General features: G+C 47.6%; 1 protein-coding gene across 4 annotated transcripts in view; it reads right to left on the bottom strand.

The window, feature by feature from the left end:
* The window catches only part of dpysl3 (dihydropyrimidinase like 3), a 48,271-nt gene that overhangs the window by 23,434 nt on the left and 4,548 nt on the right, over window positions 1-20,289 (bottom strand). For all 4 annotated transcript variants that reach the window (XM_014197984.2, XM_045716214.1, XM_045716215.1 and 1 more), the window contains 4 exon segments: window positions 8,610-8,698; window positions 6,583-6,767; window positions 2,866-3,030; window positions 1,014-1,075 (listed from right to left, as the gene is read on the bottom strand). In XM_014197984.2, the coding sequence (XP_014053459.1) occupies window positions 1,014-1,075; window positions 2,866-3,030; window positions 6,583-6,767; window positions 8,610-8,698 (501 nt within the window).

Raw genomic sequence — 20,289 nt, 5'->3', positions numbered from 1 at the left:
AATAGAACATAGTAATAACATGATTAGAACATAGTAGAAACATGAATAGAACATAGTAATTACATGAATAGAACATAGTAATAACATGAATAGAACATAGTAATAACATGAATAGAACATAGTAGAAACATGAATAGAACATAGTAATAACATGAATAGAACATAGTAATAACATGATTAGAACATAGTAATAACATGAATAGAACATAGTAATAACATGATTAGAACATAGTAGAAACATGAATAGAACATAGTAATAACATGATTAGAACATAGTAGAAACATGAATAGAACATAGTAAAACATGAATAGAACATAGTAGAAACATGAATAGAACATAGTAATAACATGATTAGAACATAGTAATAACATGATTAGAACATAGTAATAACATGAATAGAACACAGTAGAAACATGAATAGAACATAGTAGAAACATGAATAGAACATAGTAATAACATGATTAGAACATAGAAGAAACATGAATAGAACATAGTAGAAACATGAATAGAACATAGTAATAACATGAATAGAACATAGTAGAAACATGAATAGAACATTCTAATAACATGAATAGAACATAGTAATAACATGAATAGAACATAGTAATAACATGATTAGAACATAGTAGAAACATGAATAGAACATAGTAAAACATGAATAGAACATAGTAATAACATGAATAGAACACAGTAGAAACATGAATAGAACATAGTAGAAACATGAATAGAACACAGTAAGGTGAATGGTCATAGTCCATACACATCAGACTACAAATAGGAAACCACACTGCTATTATAAAACATGGCTAAACTAGTCTTGCATGGGCTGCTCCAGTTTAAAGGAGTCTAGCATTACCACAGTGCCTCCATATAGGCCACATGATTTGCAGACATGGTCATTTTTTCCATTGATTACAGTTTGGCGGGACTGTGTTTCACATGCTGGCCAAGCAGAGCCCGAGTAGGGCTCACCAACATTGTGTGTTGCTGTACGCTAGCTAGCACACTGTACCTCACTGTTGCTCATCTGGTAGAAGTCCTTATAGGCCATGTAGACCTGGAAGGAGTTCACACCTGAGAGAGAGAGAGAGAGAGAGAGAGAGAGAGAGAAGGAGAGCGAGAGAGAGAGACAGGAAGAGAGAGGGAGCGAGAGGGAGAGACATGGAGAGAGAGAGAGAGAGAGAGAGAGAGAGAGAGAGAAAGGGAGAGAGAGAGAGAGAGGGAGAAGTAGCACATGAGTGAAACCCCAAACAGAGAAGATTCCTGTGATGATTCCAGTTTATTCATTGAGCCAAACAGAAGATCCCTCATCAGGCTTCATTGAACGTGACTGAAATTTAGGGCCTGACTATCATTACCCAGGAGGCCTGTATTCTGCTCTCTGGACATTCTGTGGCTATGCTGGGGTGGCCAAACGGACCTGTCCACTCTCTCCAGTGTCTGAGCTATCTAACTGGGCGTGAAACCATGGAGGGTCCCCCCAGGGCACCACACCCTCCTGCAGATGGACAGTGGTGGTCAGTGGTGTTTGGGCCAGGACCAGGTATGGACCACAGGTCCTGTGAGCGTACTGGACGCCTGTGGCTGTGGTTGGGGGACAGACAGATTATGGGCAAGAGATAAGGAGGCGGAAGAAGACACCACCGCTGAATGAGTTTCCTAGCTGCTGCCAGCAGTAACCCTGCTCATCATCTCTGATTGGCCTCAGGAGTAGGTATAATGTCTGTCTGCCTGACTGTATGTCTGCGTATGTGTCTGTCTGCCTACCTGCCTGTCTGTCTGTGTTTGTCTGTCTGTCTACATGCCTGCGTTTCTGTCTGTGTATGTGTCTGTCTGCCTACCTACCTGTCTGTCTGTCTGTCTGTCTGTCTGTCTGTCTGTCTGTCTGTCTGTCTGTCTGTCTGTCTGTCTGTCTGTCTTTCTTTCTTTCTGTCTGTGTCTCTGTCTGTCTGTCTGCATGCCTGCGTGTCTGTCTGTCTGCATGCGTGTCTATCTGTGTGTCTGTCTGCCTGCCCGTCTGCCTGCCTGTCTGTCTGCTGGATCCAGTACTATGGACTTTGTCTTGATCCAAGGTGGATTCCCAATGGATCCTCACCTCTAAACTTAAAAGCATGGTCCTCTCAATCCAGTTTATATACAGACTGACATATAAAAAGAAACGTCCTCTCACTGTCAACTGCGTTTATTTCAGCAAACTTAACATGTGTAAATATCTGTATGAACATATCAAGATTCAACAACTGAGACATAAACGGAACAAGTTCCACAGACGTGACTAACAGAAATTGAATAATGTGTCCCTGAACAAAGGGGGGGATCAACATCAAAAGTAACAGTCAGTATCTGGTGTGGCCACCAGCTGCATTAAGTACTGCAGTGCATCTCCTCCTCATGGATTGCACCAGATTTGCCACTTCTTGCTGTGAGATGTTACCCCACTCTTCCATCAAGGCACCTGCAAGTTCCCAGACATTTCTGGGGGGAATGGCCCTAGCCCTCACCCTCTGATCCAACAGGTCCCAGATGTGCTCAATGGGATTGAGATCCGGGCTCTTCTCTGGCCATGGCAGAACACTGACATTCCTCCCACAGTGTTTAAACCCTTTACAATGAAGATCTGTGAAGTAATTTAGATTTTTACGAATTATCTTTGAAAGACAGAGTCCTGAAAAAGGGACGTTTCTTTTTTTGCTGAGTTTATTTGTGGTGAACGGAACCCTGCCTAACTCTTTGCTAGTCAATTCATTTCCTCCCATAATATGTGATTTGAGCATGTGGAAAAGTGCTATAGAAATCAAGCCCATTTGAATTTCCATTTACTGTCTGTCAGACCTTCCCCTTGCTGCTGTGAAGTTGGCCGTTACCTTTTTCCTTGAGAAGTGTGTCCACCTCCTGCTTGACACTGTCGCTCCAGTGGGTGATGTCCACATGGAGGGAGTAGTCACAGCAGGTCTTCTCATCGGCCCAGCTCCTCCACTGCTCAAAGGCCTCGATCAGACTGCTGCCTGGCTCCGGGATCACATGATCCACTACAGGGAGGGAGGGAGGGAGGGAAGGAAGGGGGTGGACATAGAGAGATAGGGATTAGGAAGAGAGAGAGGGAGAGAGAGAGGGAGGATGTTACTGTTTGTGTTATATAACCCACAATGCCTGTGTCTCTGTATCCTTTGCCAGTGGCTTTCAATACAAAGTCACCTATCATTGGAAATGTCTGTATGTATGTTTGAGTTACATGGAAGTCCCAGTTCATGTCACTGTTCGGCTAATCGAAAACAAACTCAACCTGATAAGAGATAAGATAAGATAAGAGATAAAGAGAACCCCCACCTCCTCCGATGTCTATAGTGGTCCTAGTCTCTGATGTAATATATCTTCCTGCTGCCCTGACCAGCTGACCACTTCCCGATCCAATTAAAGGCGGCCCAATCTCCTCAAATCCCTATGTGCATGTTAATGCGATCTCGAGTCAACAGCAGCCAAGAAAAGCTCTGTTGTTTACTAGGGTTGACTCTCTGACCGAGGCTGTGTGGCTTGTAACTCGTTGTCAAAGACATGAAGGGCAGGATGAATAAGCTAATGCGGTACACAAGTGTGCTGGAGGCAGTTCTTCCTTCACAGGGCCACAGACACCACACAGTTTTGTACCAGTTGATCATAGTGAAACGTTAAAATCTACCAGTTGTTTCATCTGTGTGTTGGGCCCAGTCTTTGGGCTCATCTGTGTGTTGGGCCCAGTCTTTGGGCTCATCTGTGTTTTGGGCCCAGTCTGGGGTGCATCACACACTAGAGGTCTTCATGGATCGACCTGTACCTGAATACCCGAGACCTGGTCCATGACACGAGCGGGTCCGGATCCAGAACTCTAAATAATGTCACGGGACTGGGTCGGATCTGATACGATTGTCATGGGTCTCGGGTATGTGTAATTTTAACTCACTTGTCCGGGAGGGCCTGTACAGATCCGAATGGGACTGTGGCAGTAGAGAGCGAGAAAGAGAGACATTTTATAATTTCATAATATGCTGCTGCTCTTGCTTTTCACGAGAGCGTAGCTTGTTGTTGGCCAATCATAAGTCATCAAAGCAGCAATAGGCTACAGTCATAGAGCCTCGCTCCGTGTGTGGCAAAAATTAGAAGATATCTAATCAAGGGAAGATGGAATTAAAATGATGGAATTAAAAGTTAAAGGAGAAGAATAGGCTACAACGACCAAGAGCCAACAGGTAGGCTGCTACTTAATATTCTGAATGGAGTTGTTTTTGTTTGTAACTGTAGGATGAGAAAGTGCAGCCTCAGTTATCAAATCAAATCAAATTGTATTTGTCACATACACGTGTTTGCAGACGTTATTGCGGGTGTAGCGAAATGCTTGTGTTTCTAGCTCCAACAAGTCTTAGGCTGAATCGTGCTGGTTTACTGTATGTCTGTGGTGATAATCTGATCTTAGTTAGCCCAACTAGCTAACGTTAGCTAGCTTAACTAGCTTCTCCTGGTCTGATGCAGTCAAGACAGGTATTAGGTAATCATATTTAATGATAAATAATCTAGCTATGGCAGCTATTAGTCTACCATAGCGCAATTCGGCTTGGTTGGTTGGTTGCTGTCTCTCGTCTCTCCCTCCCTCCTCCATGCTCCCCATGTAACTCCCTCCTCCATGCTCCCCATGTCACTCCCTCCTCCATGCTCCCCATGTCACTCCCTCCTCCATGCTCCCCATGTCACTCCCTCCTCCATGCTCCCCATGTAACTCCCTCCTCCATGCTCCCCATGTCACTCCCTCCTCCATGCTCCCCATGTCACTCCCTCCTCCATGCTCCCCATGTCACTCCCTCCTCCATGCTCCCCATGTCACTCCCTCCTCCATGCTCCCCATGTCACTCCCTCCTCCATGCTCCCCATGTCACTCCCTCCTCCATGCTCCCCATGTCACTCCCTCCTCCATGCTCCCCATGTCACTCCCTCCTCCATGCTCCCCATGTAACTCCCTCCTCCATGCTCCCCATGTCACTCCCTCCTCCATGCTCCCCATGTCACTCCCTCCTCCATGCTCCCCATGTCACTCCCTCCTCCATGCTCCCCATGTCACTCCCTCCTCCATGCTCCCCATGTCACTCCCTCCTCCATGCTCCCCATGTCACTCCCTCCTCCATGCTCCCCATGTCACTCCCTCCTCCATGCTCCCCATGTCACTCCCTCCTCCATGCTCCCCATGTCACTCCCTCCTCCATGCTCCCCATGTAACTCCCTCCTCCATGCTCCCCATGTAACTCCCTCCTCCATGCTCCCCATGTCACTCCCTCCTCCATGCTCCCCATGTAACTCCCTCCTCCATGCTCCCCATGTCACTCCCTCCTCCATGCTCCCCATGTCACTCCCTCCTCCATGCTCCCCATGTCACTCCCTCCTCCATGCTCCCCATGTCACTCCCTCCTCCAATCTCCCCATGTCACTCCCTCCTCCATGCTCCCCATGTAACTCCCTCCTCCATGCTCCCCATGTCACTCCCTCCTCCATGCTCCCCATGTAACTCCCTCCTCCATGCTCCCCATGTCACTCCCTCCTCCATGCTCCCCATGTCACTCCCTCCTCCATGCTCCCCATGTCACTCCCTCCTCCATGCTCCCCATGTCACTCCCTCCTCCATGCTCCCCATGTCACTCCCTCCTCCATGCTCCCCATGTCACTCGACTCGCTCACAGTACGGCTTTATCAGCTCCGGTTAATAAAGTATCTTAAAAAATGACATTTCTGCTGCTTCCCTCACTCGGATCGAATCAGACTGGGTCTGGATCCGAACAGGTCTATACGGAACGGGTCTAGTTGTCTTCGGATCGATTCGGAACGGTTCTCTATATTAAACAATTAATTAATTATATTGGGTCCAGGTGGAAAAGCCCCAGGTCCATTTCAAAACAGGAACTTTTTGGACCCGAGAAGACCTCTATCACACACTGCTCATTTCCAAGGGACTTGTGTTTCCCTGTGTAGGCTCCTCTTGCTGCTCCTCGTTCCCCCACCCTCCCAGCGGCCCTTTGTGTGGACCCCTTGACTGCTGCTCACATTGGCCCATTTAGGAACACTCTACATTGTAGCCAGAGCCCTTCTCTCTCTCTCTCTCTCTCTCTCTCTCTCTCTCTCTCTCTCTCTCTCTCGTGCTCTGACTTTCTTTCTTTCTCTCTTTCTTTCTGTCTCTCTTTCTTTCATCTTCAATGGATAAAGCCGGCACATGGCTGCCTGCCCACAATCTATTCTGTATTTTGTCTACAATCTCACACCGCCACAGCCAAGTAGTGTGGATTATAATCTTGTTTTAGCTCATTTTCAACTGAGATCAGATCATACAGTAAACCAGTACGATTTAGCCTAAGACTTACTCTACTAAAATGTTAAATTGCCCTAATGATTATGGATGCAATTGTTATGGCAGTCTTTCCATGTCATGTGGGTAGTTAACTGTAACAACCATTCCTACGGGGAACCTGCTGTCTGTTATTGTGATACCTTCAGATCCCCCCACCCACCGTCCCCTAGTGAGAGACATGGGCTCCAGGCCTCTCCAGGGCTCCGCTCTCTTCTCTCACCGATCATGGTGGTTCCCCCAGCCAGGGCAGCCTTGGTGCCCTGGGAGAAGTCGTCCACGGTGGTGGTCCCCCGGTAGGGCATCTGGAAGTGGGTGTGGTTGTCAATGCCACCGGGGATCACCATCTTGCCGTTGGCCTCGATGGTCTTGATCCCACCTGGGACGATCAGGTTGTCTCCAATCTGCCTGGAGGTTTAGGCGGGAGAAGAGCCATGTCAGGGGGTATCATTGACTTGACACAATCCTGTAAATTCATGCTATGAATAGCTAAATAGCTGATGAATAAACCAAAATGAATATATTATCATATCATTAGAAATGTAGTTTTGCTCATGGCTGACTGGTGTACAGTAAAGTTAATCAAACTGAAAGTTAGCGGTGACCCAGCATCATTTGGAAACTATCAATCCTTCCACATTGGATGAAAGTCATCAGAGCATGTCAAATAGCAGCTTGGAGGGTTGCAGACAGACAGACAGACAGACAGACAGACAGACAGACAGACAGACAGACAGACAGACAGACAGACAGACAGACAGACAGACAGACAGACAGACAGACAGACAGACAGACAGACAGACAGACAGACAGGGAAGAGGGCAGTGTCTGTATTCCTCTGCCAGCAGCAGCGTGGTCGATGCTAGGCTAGCCTGGCCTGTGTAATTGGTATGCAGCTCTAACCTTCCTGCGGGTGCTTTTCCAATCAGAGCTCCTCTATGGGAGCACACAGGACAAAGAGCCTAATAGGCTGATCGAGTGGGAACAGGAACTGAGGAAAAAAGAGTGACCTTCCAAGAGCAGGCAGGAATGCACCCACTTTGCCTCTTGTCTGGCCCTGCACACTATATGCACTACTGTGGACTGGAGTAGACTCTGACTGGATCTGACTGGATCTGTCTGGATCTGACTGGATCTGTCTGGATCTGTCTGGATCTGTCTGGATCTGTCTGTAACTGACTGGATCTGTCTGGATCTGACTGGATCTGTCTGGATCTGACTGGCTGACTGGCTCTGACTGGATCTGTCTGGATCTGACTGGTTGACTGGCTCTGACTGGATCTGTCTGGATCTGACTGGATCTGACTGGATCTGTCTTGATCTGACTGGATCTGACTGGCTCTGGCTGGATCTGACTGGATCTGTCTGGATCTGACTGGCTCTGACTGGATCTGTCTGGATCTGTCTGGATCTGACTGGATCTGTCTGGATCTGACTGGCTCTGACTGGATCTGTCTGGATCTGTCTGGATCTGTCTGGATCTGACTGGCTGACTGGCTCTGACTGGATCTGTCTGGATCTGACTGGATCTGACTGGATCTGTCTGGATCTGTCTGGATCTGTCTGGATCTGACTGGATCTGACTGGATCTGTCTGGATCTGTCTGTAACTGACTGGATCTGTCTGGATCTGACTGGCTCTGACTGGATCTGTCTGGATCTGACTGGATCTGTCTGGATCTGACTGGATCTGTCTGGATCTGTCTGGATCTGACTGGATCTGTCTGGATCTGACTGGATCTGACTGGATCTGACTGGCTGACTGGCTGACTGGCTCTGACTGGATCTGTCTGGATCTGACTGGATCTGTCTGGATCTGACTGGATCTGTCTGGATCTGACTGGATCTGACTGGATCTGTCTGGATCTGACTGGATCTGACTGGATCTGACTGGCTGACTGGCTGACTGGCTCTGACTGGATCTGTCTGGATCTGACTGGATCTGACTGGCTGACTGGCTCTGACTGGATCTGTCTGGATCTGACTGGCTGACTGGCTCTGTCTGGATCTGACTGGCTGACTGGCTCTGACTGGATCTGACTGGATCTGTCTGGATCTGTCTGGATCTGTCTTGATCTGTCTTGATCTGTCTGGCACTTGAAATGACTGTGATATGTGGTTGTCTTGCCTACCTTAGTTGAATGCACTGACTAAGTTGATCTGGATAAGAGTGTCTGCTAAATGATCAAAAAGTCAAGGTCAATGTCAACGTCAATGCATGGGAGGATGTGGTGGTCAAACATTCTCTTACTTAATGACGCCATCCTCCATGTAAATGTCGGCATAAAAGGACTGGTCATCATTAACGATCCTCCCGCCTTTGACCAGAAGCCTGTCACTCTGGAGAGAGAGATTGAAAGAACGAGAGGGGAAAAGAGAGGGGTGGGGATGGGAGGGAGAGAATGTTACAAAGTCCAAAGCAATCTCATCAGTATTCCGGCTATTCTGGCGGACACTCTGTTTTGTGCCTCTTTTTTTTCAGGATGTGTTCTTGTGCTCTTGTTCTTGCGCAATCTCGATTTCAACAGCTGGGGTGAAACAAGAGCCATTTGTTTGGAATGTCTGACTGTCCCATCTACGCAAGAGAGGGCTAATGAGAATAGCCACTCACACAGATTACACAGTAACTACTGTACACAGTAACCTACATTTTACACACAGCTGGGTGGATGGATGGTCCTAGCAGTCACATAGATGAGCTTGGACTAGATTGACTAGATAACGTAGCCTGTAAGCAGGGCGTTGTCGTCTAGCGACTCAGCTCCTGCGCCAGAGACAGCCACTTGGCCACTAGCAAGACGTTTCCATGGTAATGCTTTGCTAGGAGCACTCAGAGAGGCTGGAGCGGCAGGCTGGCATGCCTGTTAAGGACACGCCTCACAGAGTACAGGGCATAACACTGAGCAACAGGGAATGAGAGAGAGCGGAGGGGGGTTGCTGGAACTTTGACATTAGTGTCCCAGTACATTGCCTGGGCAGGGCCTCTTCTCTTCTCCTGGACCGGCCAGACCACTAGATTCTACAACAAGACCAGGACATGGAGTGACCTCAACCAAAGGCAAATGGCTCTTTTACCTTTTACTGTATGAATAATATATGTATGGTAGGTACCCATTATCACGCAGTGTAAAATGCCTAGGTTCAGTTCACTGCCCTGTAAGGTAAACAGAATGGGAGCGTTCCGTAGTTTCCCATCAGCACATGGTGTGGTGTAATTAGTGATTTACTGTCTTGGCTGTGGAGCCCGGCTGGCGCATTGTCTGTACGAACCCCACCCCTCTCTACTGGTTTAAATGAAGTATATACGTAGCCTTAGCGATGCATCCCTGGCATCTGCTCACACAACAAACACTGGCTAGTCTTCTAGGCAGTGTGGGATGGGGGTGGGATGGATGGATGGATGGATGGATGGAGGGAGGGAGGGAGGGAGGGAGGGAGGGAGGGAGGGAGGGAGGGAGGGAGGGAGGGAGGGAGGGAGTCTGATGCTGATTAAGCAGAGAGACAGAGAAAGAACCAACAGTCTTCTCTTCTGAGCCATGCAGGCGACCCCACCCTGCCTGGAGCTGCCAGCACACTGTGTAAAGCACAGAGGCAGGCAGAGAGAGAGAGAGAGAGTGCAAGAGAGAGAGAGAGAGCGCAAGAGAGAGAGAGAGAGACAGAGAGAGACAGAGAGAGAGAGAGAGACAGAGAGATAGAGAGAGAGAGGGAGAGAGAGAGTGTGAGAGAGAGAAAGAGTGCAAGAGAGAGAGAGATAGAGAGAGAGCAAGAGAGAGTGTGACCTGTTGCCACAAGAAAAGGTCAACCAGTGAAGAACAGACACCATTGTAAATACAACCCATATTTATGCTTATTTATTTCCCCTTTTGTACTTTAACCATTTGTACATCGTTACAACACTGTATACATAAATAATCTGACATTTGTAATGTCTTTATTCTTTTGGAACTTCTGTGAGTGTAATGTTTAATATACATTTTTATTGTTTATTTCAGTTTTGTATATTATCTACTTCACTTGCTTTGGCAATGTTAACATATGTTTCCCATGCCAATAAAGCCTCTTGAATTGAATTGAGAGAGAGAAAGAAAGAGAGAGAGAGAGGGAGCGAGAGAGGGAGAGAGAAAGAGAGAGAGAGAGAGCGAGAGAGAGAGAGAAAGAGAGAGAGAGAGGGAGTGAGAGAGGGAGCGAGAGAGAGAGAGAGAGAGAGAAAGAGAGAGAGAGGGAGCGAGAGAGAGAGAGCGAGAGAGGGAGCGAGAGAGGGAGGGAGAGAGAGAGAGGGAGCGAGAGAGAGAGAGAAAGAGAGAGAGGGAGCGAGAGAGGGAGCGAGAGAGGGAGAGAGAGAGGGAGCGAGAGAGGGAGCGAGAGCACATACTGTACATGTTGATTTACAGAATGGCCTCTATCATCTACACACTACACAGTCCCCTAATCCATACCCTTCCACTACCTTCAAGGGATATCTGGTTTTATATCTGAATATGTTTCAAATTGATAGTATGTCCGCAGATGGTATTGCATAAGAATATTCTCAATTTTAGTGTGGCTACCTAAGGGAAGAGCGTACTTAACACCAGCCCTAAGAGCACGGGGAAGTCTATTATCTTCCTACAATGATCCCTATATGGTCGAGGCCCAGGTCCCTGGGCTATACTCTGCTGCAGTAAAGACATGCTTACTGCAGTGTGTGTGCCTGAACCCCCACTCCAATCTATCAGTGTCTTCCCTCAAGCCTCAATCCTGTCTAGGTTTGCAAAGCTACCAGTAATTTACCAGTTACCGGAATCTTCAGTAATTTTTGTAATTAACAGAAAATATTTGGCAATCTATCCTAACTTTGGTCATTTATAATTTAATAACTTTAAAAAAAATGGATTCATACAGTGCATTTGTAAAGTATTCAGACCCCTTCCCTTTTTCCACATTTTGTTACGTTACAGGCTTATTCTAAAATAGTTTTTCATCATACATCTACACACAATACCCCATAATGACAGAGCAAAAACTGGTTTTTAGAAATGTTTTCAAATGTATAAAACATTTTAAACAGAAATTGCTTATTTACATAAGTATTCAGACCCTTCACTATGAGATTTGAAATTGAGCTCAGGTGCATCCTGTTTCCATTGATCATCCTTGAGATGTTTCTACAACTTGATTGGTCTACCTGTGGTAAATTCAATTGATTGGACATGATTTGGAAAGGCACACACCTGTCTATATAAGGTCCCACAGTTGACAGTGCATGTCAGAGCAAAAACCGAGCCCTGAAGTCGAAGGAATTGTCTGTAGAGCTCCGAGAAAGGATTGTATCGAGGCACAGATCTTGGGAAGGGTACCAAAAGAATTATGCAGCATTGAAGGTCCCCAAGAACACAGGGGCCACCATCATTATTAAATGGAAGAAGTTTGGAACCACTAAGACTCTTCCTAGAGCTGGCCGCCAGGCCAAACTGAGCAATCAGAAAAGAGCCTTCGTCAGGGATGCGACCAAGAACCCAGTGGTCACTCTGACAGAGCTCCAGAGTTTCTCTGTGGAGATGGGAGAATCTTCCAGAAGGACAACCATCTCTGCAGCACTCCACCAATCAGGACTATATACTAGAGTGGCCAGATGGAAGCCACTTCTCAGTAAAAGGCACATGACAGCCCGCTTGGAGTTTGCCAAAAGGCACCTAAAGGACTCTCAGACCATGAGAAACAAGATTCTCTGGTCTGATGAAACCAAGATTGAACTCTTTGGCCTGAATGCCAAACGTCACGTCTGGAGGAAACCAGGCACCGCTCATCTCCTGGCCAATACCATCCCTATGATAAAGCATTGTGGTGGCAGCATCATGCTGTGGGGATGTTTTACAGTGGCAGGGACTGGGAGACTAGTCAGGATCAAGGGGAAAGATGAACGGAGCAAAGTACAGCGAGATCCTTAATGAAAACCTGCTCCAGAGCGCTCAGGACCTCAGAATGGGGCGAAGGTTCACCTTACAACAGGTCAACGACCCTAAGCACACAGCCAAGACAACGCAGTAGTGGCTTTGGGTCAAGTCTCTGAATGTCCTTCAGTGACCCAGCCAGAGCCCGGACTGGAACCTGATCAGACATCTCTGGAGAAACCTGAAAATAGCTGTGCAGCGATGCTCCCCATCCAACCTGACAGAGCTTGAGAGGATCTGCAGAGAAGAAAGGGAGAAACTCCCACAATAACGGTGTGCCAAGCTTGTAGCGTCATACCCAAGAAGACTCGAGGCTGTAATCACTGCCAAAGGAGCTTCAACAAAGTACTGAGTAAAGGGTCTGAATACTTATGTAAAAGTGATATTTCATTTTTTTTTCTTTGAAATTTGCAAAAAAAATCTAAAAACCTGTTTTTGCTTTTTCATTATGGGGTATTGTGTGTAGATTGATGATTAAAAATACAGTTGAATCCATTTTAAAATAAGGATGTAATGTAACAAAATGTGGAAAAAGTGAAGGGGTCTGAATACTTTCCGAATACACTGTATTCTATATTATAGTATTATTATTTTGGTATATCTGTGTCCATATTGTCCATGAGTTTTAGTAGATAGAACATATGGTGTATGAGTTTTAGTATATAGAACATATGATGTATGAGTTTTAGGAGATAGAACATATGGTTCATGAGTTTTAGTATATAGAACATATGGTGTATGATTTTTAGGAGATAGAACATATGGTTCATGAGTTTTAGTATATAGAACATATGGTGTATGATTTTTAGGAGATAGAACATATGGTTCATGAGTTTTAGTAGATAGAACATATGGTTCATGAGTTTTAGTAGATAGAACATATGGTTCATGAGTTTTAGTAGATAGACCATATGGTTCATGAGTTTCTAGTAGATAGAACATATGGTTCATGAGTTTCTAGTAGATAGAACATATGGTTCATGAGTTTCTAGTAGATAGACCATATGGTTCATGAGTTTTAGTAGATAGACCATATGGTTCATGAGTTTTAGTAGATAGAACATATGGTTCATGAGTTTTAGTAGATAGAACATATGGTTCATGAGCGGAACCGGAGTGCCAAGTCTAGGACAAAAAGGCTTCTCAACAGTTTTTACCCCCAAGCCATAAGACTCCTGAACAGGTAATCAAATGGCTACCCAGACTATTTGCATTGTTTTAAATTACTGTAACTCTGCAACTCGTCCAACTATTGACTTTGTTCACAACTGCCACCAGTTTGATGCCAAAACATTGACAACAAATACATATTGACATAGTAAAATAAATGAACATAAATAACATAAATAATAATGCTGAAACCCTCATATTAAACATCAATGGTATTAACTAAGTCGATAATTTAATTTAGGATCATGTTTAACCGATTTGCCATTCTATTTAGAATTTTTAAACCATCTTAATTATTTCCTATATTTTACATGTGATAATGCCACACGTGATAGGGCCAGAGATAATTACAGAGCCGTGTGATAATCTAAAGTTCCCAAAAAGGGCCACTAGATGTCTTGTGATAGATTACATCAAATCCTTGAAAGATACCAACATTCTGATAGTTTACTGGTAAACTTAGAAAGTTTCCAGTAATATACCCTCCCTTTACAACCCTAGGCCTGTCATCACCAATCACACGCAGGATCAATATTGTTGGCTGTAATCAATCACACCCAGGATCAGGACTGTCGACTGTCATCATATCTGATTAACTTCCTCGTACTCTACTGCTTTACTAACACTAGCAGACACTGCACACATTCCAAAATATTATACAGATATATTACTTTATTACTTCTCAATAATACCTCACATTCAAGATCCTGCTGTAATCATACCCAAGTGTTTTTTTTGTATTGGACGCTGTAGCAAACCTCTGTTTCACATACAGATGTAGGATCTTAATATGGGCCAGTTTGCTACAGCAGGAAAATAATCCTACAGCATTACTAGCAATTCTAATGTGGATTCTAATTCATCTGAAATTTCCAAAAATGGCAAATACAAATTTAAGAAGCCTTTTTAAACCTCAAATACAGTACAAGTTTAAAATGTCCTGAATTGCAGGAAAGTTCTCCTGCAACAGGGTGATCAAATTAAGTTCCTACATCTGTACACTTAGGTCAGCCCTGGCCACTCACAGCAATAGGCGCCAAGCAATATGCATCATGTCAGATTTAACCAGCTAGGCTTCTGCCCACAATCTAAATTTGTCCGTGAATTAAAACAGCAGAATAAATTCCTCGATAAATGAAAATGAAAGAAAGCAAGAGTTGTGATTTTGTGACTATTCAGAGGAGTTTGACTGAATGCACTGTTATATCATAGAGCAGTGGTCTCCGCTTAGTAAACAATGGTATATCCAAAGTAATCCAGTGATTTCACTGGGCTCAGTAAGGAAAGCCGACTCTCAGATGCATACATCTGGAGAAACCCTGCTAAAAAGAATGGGGGAAGAGAAAGACAGAGTCCTCCATGTTTTTGTTACAACGTAAATATGACAGAACTTAAAAGAGTAAAATGATACGGCAATCTGCAGTTTGAATTCTGTTGCAACACACGCATGCATGGACACACAAATCAAAAATGTGACTTTGGCTTAGCATTCCCCAAATGTTCTGTGGTTAAATGCTTTGACAGAATCCAGTAGTTGCAGTAGTGTTGATATGAGACCAGCCACAATTCTTGAGGTGTGACTGCACACCATTGGTCAATTCTGGTGGATTTGCAGATGGGTCATGACATGGATTGTAAAATATTGTTCACGGTTTAACACAATCATAAACAAGTCAAACCGTCCCATCGGTGCAACCACAAGACATGCAGAGCTTGAGGATAGGGATGGAACCATCTGAAATGAATAACCTTTAAATATATGTTCTTACTGTATCATTAAAGTACTACTAAAATCCCATTCCATGAAAAAAATGGTCATGGAAACCCCACAGAGAGAAAACTATAGCCATACCATTTGTAAGGACATTTCTGGCATAACAATGTCTTCCTCACTGACTCTTTGTCCAATAACATTTTATTTCAATTCAAATGCTAACGTACAGTAGTAGTGTACTGCGCGTCTTTTCAAATGTCTCCTTTTACCTTCCACAGTAACTGAGATGAGTGTGTGCTGTGAGCTTGGTTTAGTGCTGCTGTCCACTTTGGTCGACATCAAATCCTCGCCCTGATCACTTATGCTGTCACGACTTCCGCCGAAGTCGGTCCCTCTCCTTGTTCGGGCGGCGTTCGGCGGTCGACGTTACCGGTCTTCTAACCATTGCCGATCCACTTTTAATTTTCCTTTTGTTTTGTTTTAGTTTTACACACCTGGTTTAAATTCCCCAATTACATGTTCATTATTTAACCCTCTGTTTTCCCCATGGTTTTTGTGCGTGTTTGTTCGTTGTTAAGTGGTTGAGATTTCTGTGAGCTGGTGTGTTTCCCTGCGTGGAATGATTTTGTTGTTTTATTCGAGTAAAGGAAGTTTTTTACTCAGTTCTGTGTCCTGCGCCTGACTCCGTCCTACCCGCTGCACACTGACACTTGACAGAAACACGCACCAAAATATGGAGTCAGCAGGTGCACCCAGTCCTCCGTTACCAGTGGAGGAGCGCGTCCAGCAGCACGCGATGACGCTCCAAAATCTTGGCACGGCCATGGATCGCGTGCTGCACACCATGGAGTGATGGGAGAGAGGGGGTTTTCCCACACCCCCATCAACTTCACCCCAACCCACACCGCTGTCCACCCCTCCGTCACCTAAACGCAGTGGGATTCGGCTCTCGCTCCCGAGGGCATATGATGGGACGGCTGCCGGGTGCCAGGGGTTCCTGCTCCAGTTGGAGCTCTACCTGGTGACCGTCCACCCGGCTCCCTCGGGACACGACAGCGTGTCCGCACTCATCTCCTGTTTGTCGGGGAAAGCGCTTGAGTGGGCCAACGCCATTTGGGGAGGAGTAGACGCAGCGTTGGTCCGCTATGAGGATTTCACCCGCCACTTCCGGGCGGTCTTCCATCATCCACCTGAGGGGAGAGCGGCGGGGGAACGCTTGTTCCATCTCAGACAGGGGATCAGGAGCGCACAGGACTTCGCACTGGACTTCAGGACCCTGGCTGCCAGTGCGGGATGGAATGAGAGGGCCCTGATCGACCATTACTGATGCAGTCTGCATGAGGACGTTCGTCGGGAGCTGGCTTGCAGGGACAGCACCCTTAACCTCGACCAGCTGTTAGATTTATCCATCCGGCTGGATAACCTGTTGGCCACCCGCGGACGTCCAGATCAGGGCTCGTACATTCCATCCCCCAGCACCTCCAATCCTACACCTATGGAGCTCGGAGGTGCTGCTATGAGGGTGACCGGAGGGGGGGCCACTTCCTGCACCACATGTGGCCGCAGAGGGCACACTGCTGGTCGGTGCTGGGGAGGTTCCCCAGGGAGTCGAGGCAGCAGGCAGGGCACTAGTGGATCATCCCAGGTGAGTGGGCACCCGACTCACCCAGAGCTCCCTGTTGCGCACATGTGTGTGTATAGAATTTCCTGAGTTTTCCCCGCATAAGGCGCTAGTAGATTCAGGCGCAGCTGGGAACTTTTTTGACCGTTCATTTGCACTTAGATTAGGGATCCCTATTGTTCCTGTTGATGTGCCCTTCCCTGTACATGCCTTAGATAGTCGTCCTTTAGGGTCGGGGCTGATTAGGGAGACCACTGCTCCACTATGTATGATAACGCAGGAGGGTCATGAGGAGAGAATTAGTCTCTTCCTGATTGATTCTCCTGTGTCCCCTTGGTGTTGGGTCTTCCCTGGTTGGCCTATCATGACCCCACTATTTCGTGGCAACAGAGGGCTCTCAAGGGATGGTCACGTAAGTGCTTAGGGAGGTGTGTAGGTGTTTCCATCGGTGCTACTACGGTGGAGAGTCCAGACCAGGTCTCCACCGTGCACATCCCCTCTGAATATGCCGATTTGGCTCTTGCCTTCTGTAAGAAGAAGGCGACTCAACTACCACCCCATCAACGGGGGGATTGTGCGATAAATCTCCTGGTAGACGCAGCACTCCCCAGGAGTCACGTGTATCCTCTGTCACAGGAGGAGACGGCGACTATGGAAACATATGTCTCCAAATCTCTGGGGCAGGGATACATTCGGCCTTCCACTTCACCTGCCTCCTCAAGTTTATTTTTTGTGAAGAAGAAGGACGGTGGTTTACGCCCGTGTATTGACTATCGAGGGATCAATCAGATCATGGTGAGGTACAGTTACCCGCTGCCTCTCATAGCCAGTGCGATCGAGTCAATACACGGGGCGCGCTTCTTCACTAAACTGGATCTCAGGAGCGCGTACAATCTGGTGCGTATCCGGGAGGGGGATGAGTGGAAGACGGCATTTAGTACCACCTTTGGGCACTATGAATACCTCGTCATGCCGTACGGGTTGATGAATGCTCCATCAGTCTTCCAATCCTTTGTAGACGAGATTTTCCGGGACCTGCTCGGGCAGGGTGTAGTGGTGTATATCGACGACATTCTGATATACTCCGCTACACGCGCCGAGCATGTGTCCCTGGTGCGCAGGGTGCTTGACTGTTGGAGCATGACCTGTATGTCAAGGCTGAGAAATGTCTGTTCTTCCAACAGTCCATCTCCTTCCTAGGGTACCGCATTTCCATTTCAGGGGTGGAGATGGAGAGTGACCGCATTTCAGCCGTGTGTAATTGGCCGACTCCCACCACGGTAAAGGAAGTGCAGCGGTTTCTAGGGTTTGCCAACTACTACCGGAGGTTTATCAGGTAGCGGCTCCCATTACCTCACTGCTGAAGGGGGGACCGGTGCGGCTGCGGTGGTCGGCTGAGGCGGACAGGGCCTTTGGTCACCTGAAGGCTTTGTTCACCTCAGCTCCCATGCTGGCTCATCCGGATCCCTCTTTGGCGTTCATAGTGGAGGTGGATGCGTCCGAGGCTGGGATAGGTGCTGTGCTCTCTCAGCGCTCAGGTACGCCACCCAAACTCCGCCCCCTGCGCTTTCTTTTTGAAGAAGCTCAGCTCGGCGGAGCGTAACTATGATGTGGGGGACCGGGAGCTACTGGCTGTCATAAAGGCTCTGAAAGCGTGGAGGCATTGGCTTGAGGGGGCTAAACACCCTTTCCTCATCTGGACTGACCACCGCAATCTGGAGTACATCCGGGCGGCGAGGAGACAAAACCCTCGCCAGGCAAGGTGGGCCATGTTTTTCACCCGTTTTGTTTTCACCCTATCCTACAGACCAGGTTCCCAGAACGCGGAGGCAGACGCACTGTCCCGGATGTATGACACAGAGGAGTGGACCACGGAGCCCACTCCCATACTTCCAGCTTCTTGCCTGGTGGCACCGGTGGTGTGGGAGCTGGACGTTGACATCGAGCGGGCGTTACGTACAGAGCACACTCCCACACAGTGTCCTGCTGGGCGACTGTACATTCCATCTGCTGTCCGCGACAGTTTGCTCTATTGGGTCCACACGTCCCCCTCCTCTGGTCACCCTGGCATCGGTAGGACGGTGCGCTGTCTTAGTGGGAAGTACTGGCGGCCCACTTTAGCTAAGGACGTGAGGGTTTATGTTTCCTCCTGCTCGGTGTGCGCCCAGTGCAAGGCACCTAAATACCTGCCCAGAGGGAAATTACAACCCCTACCCGTTCCACAACGGCCGTGGTCACACTTATCGGTGGATTTCGTGACGGATCTCCCTCTGTCACAGGGAAATACCACGATCCTGGTCATTGTGGATCGGTTTTCCAAGTCCTGCCGTCTCCTTCCTTTGCCCGGTCTCCCTACGGCTCTACAGACTGCGGAGGCCCTGTTCACCCACGTCTTTCCGGCACTACGGGGTGCCAGAGGATATTGTTTCTGATCGGGGTCCCCAGTTCACGTCTAGGGTCTGGAGGGCGTTTATGGAACGTCTGGGGGTCTCGGTCAACCTCACATCAGGTTTTTACCCCGAGAGTAACGGGCAGGTGGAGAGAGTGAACCAGGATGTGGATAGGTTTCTGCGGTCCTATTGCCAGGACCGGCCGGGTAAGTGGGCGGCGTTCATCCCCTGGGCAGAGATGGCCCAAAACTCCCTCCGCCACTCCTCCACTAACCTATCTCCTTTTCAGTGTGTACTGGGTTATCAGCCGGTCCTGGCACCGTGGCATCAGAGCCAGATCGAGGCACCTGCGGTGGATGAATGGTTTCGGCGCTTGGAGGAGACCTGGGACGCGGCCCATGTGCACCTGCAACGGGCCATCAGGCGGCAGAAGGCGAGCACCGACCACCACCGCAGTGAGGCCCCGGTGTATGCACCGGGGGACCAGGTCTGGCTCTCGACCCAAAACATGCCTCTTCGCCTGCCCTGCCGGAAGCTGGGTCAGCGGTTTATGTGGCCATTTAAAGTCCTGAGGAGACTGAACGAGGTTTGTTATAGGTTACAGCTCCCCCCTGATTACCGTATTAACCCCTCGTTCCATGTGTCTCTCCTCAGGCCAGTGGTGGCTGGTCCGCTCCAGAAGTCTGAGGTGCGGGAGGTTCCTCCGCCCCCTCTGGACATCCTGGACCCGTCGTAACTGCAGGAATTTCACCGTCTTCACCCGGGTCCTGCACCTCGTCCTCCGGGTCGTCCCCGAGGCCGGTGTCGGCGCACTGCTGGAGCCACGCATCAAGGGGGGGGGTACTGTCACGACTTCCGCCGAAGTCGGTCCCTCTCCTTGTTCGGGCGGCGTTCGGTGGTCGACGTCACCGGTCTTCTAGCCATTGCCGATCCACTTTTCATTTTCCTTTTGTTTTGTCTTTGTTTTACACACCTGGTTTCAATTCCCCAATTACATGTTCATTATTTAACCCTCTGTTTTCCCCATGGTTTTTGTGCGTGTTTGTTCATTGTTAAGTGGTTGAGATTTCTGTGAGCTGGTGTGTTTCCCTGCGTGGAATGATTTT

The sequence above is a fragment of the Salmo salar genome, chromosome ssa04, assembly GCF_905237065.1.
Source record: "Salmo salar chromosome ssa04, Ssal_v3.1, whole genome shotgun sequence".
Taxonomy (NCBI): domain Eukaryota; kingdom Metazoa; phylum Chordata; class Actinopteri; order Salmoniformes; family Salmonidae; genus Salmo; species Salmo salar.
The sequence above is the reverse complement of the archived record's forward strand: the minus strand, read 5'-3'. Positions and strand labels throughout refer to the sequence as shown.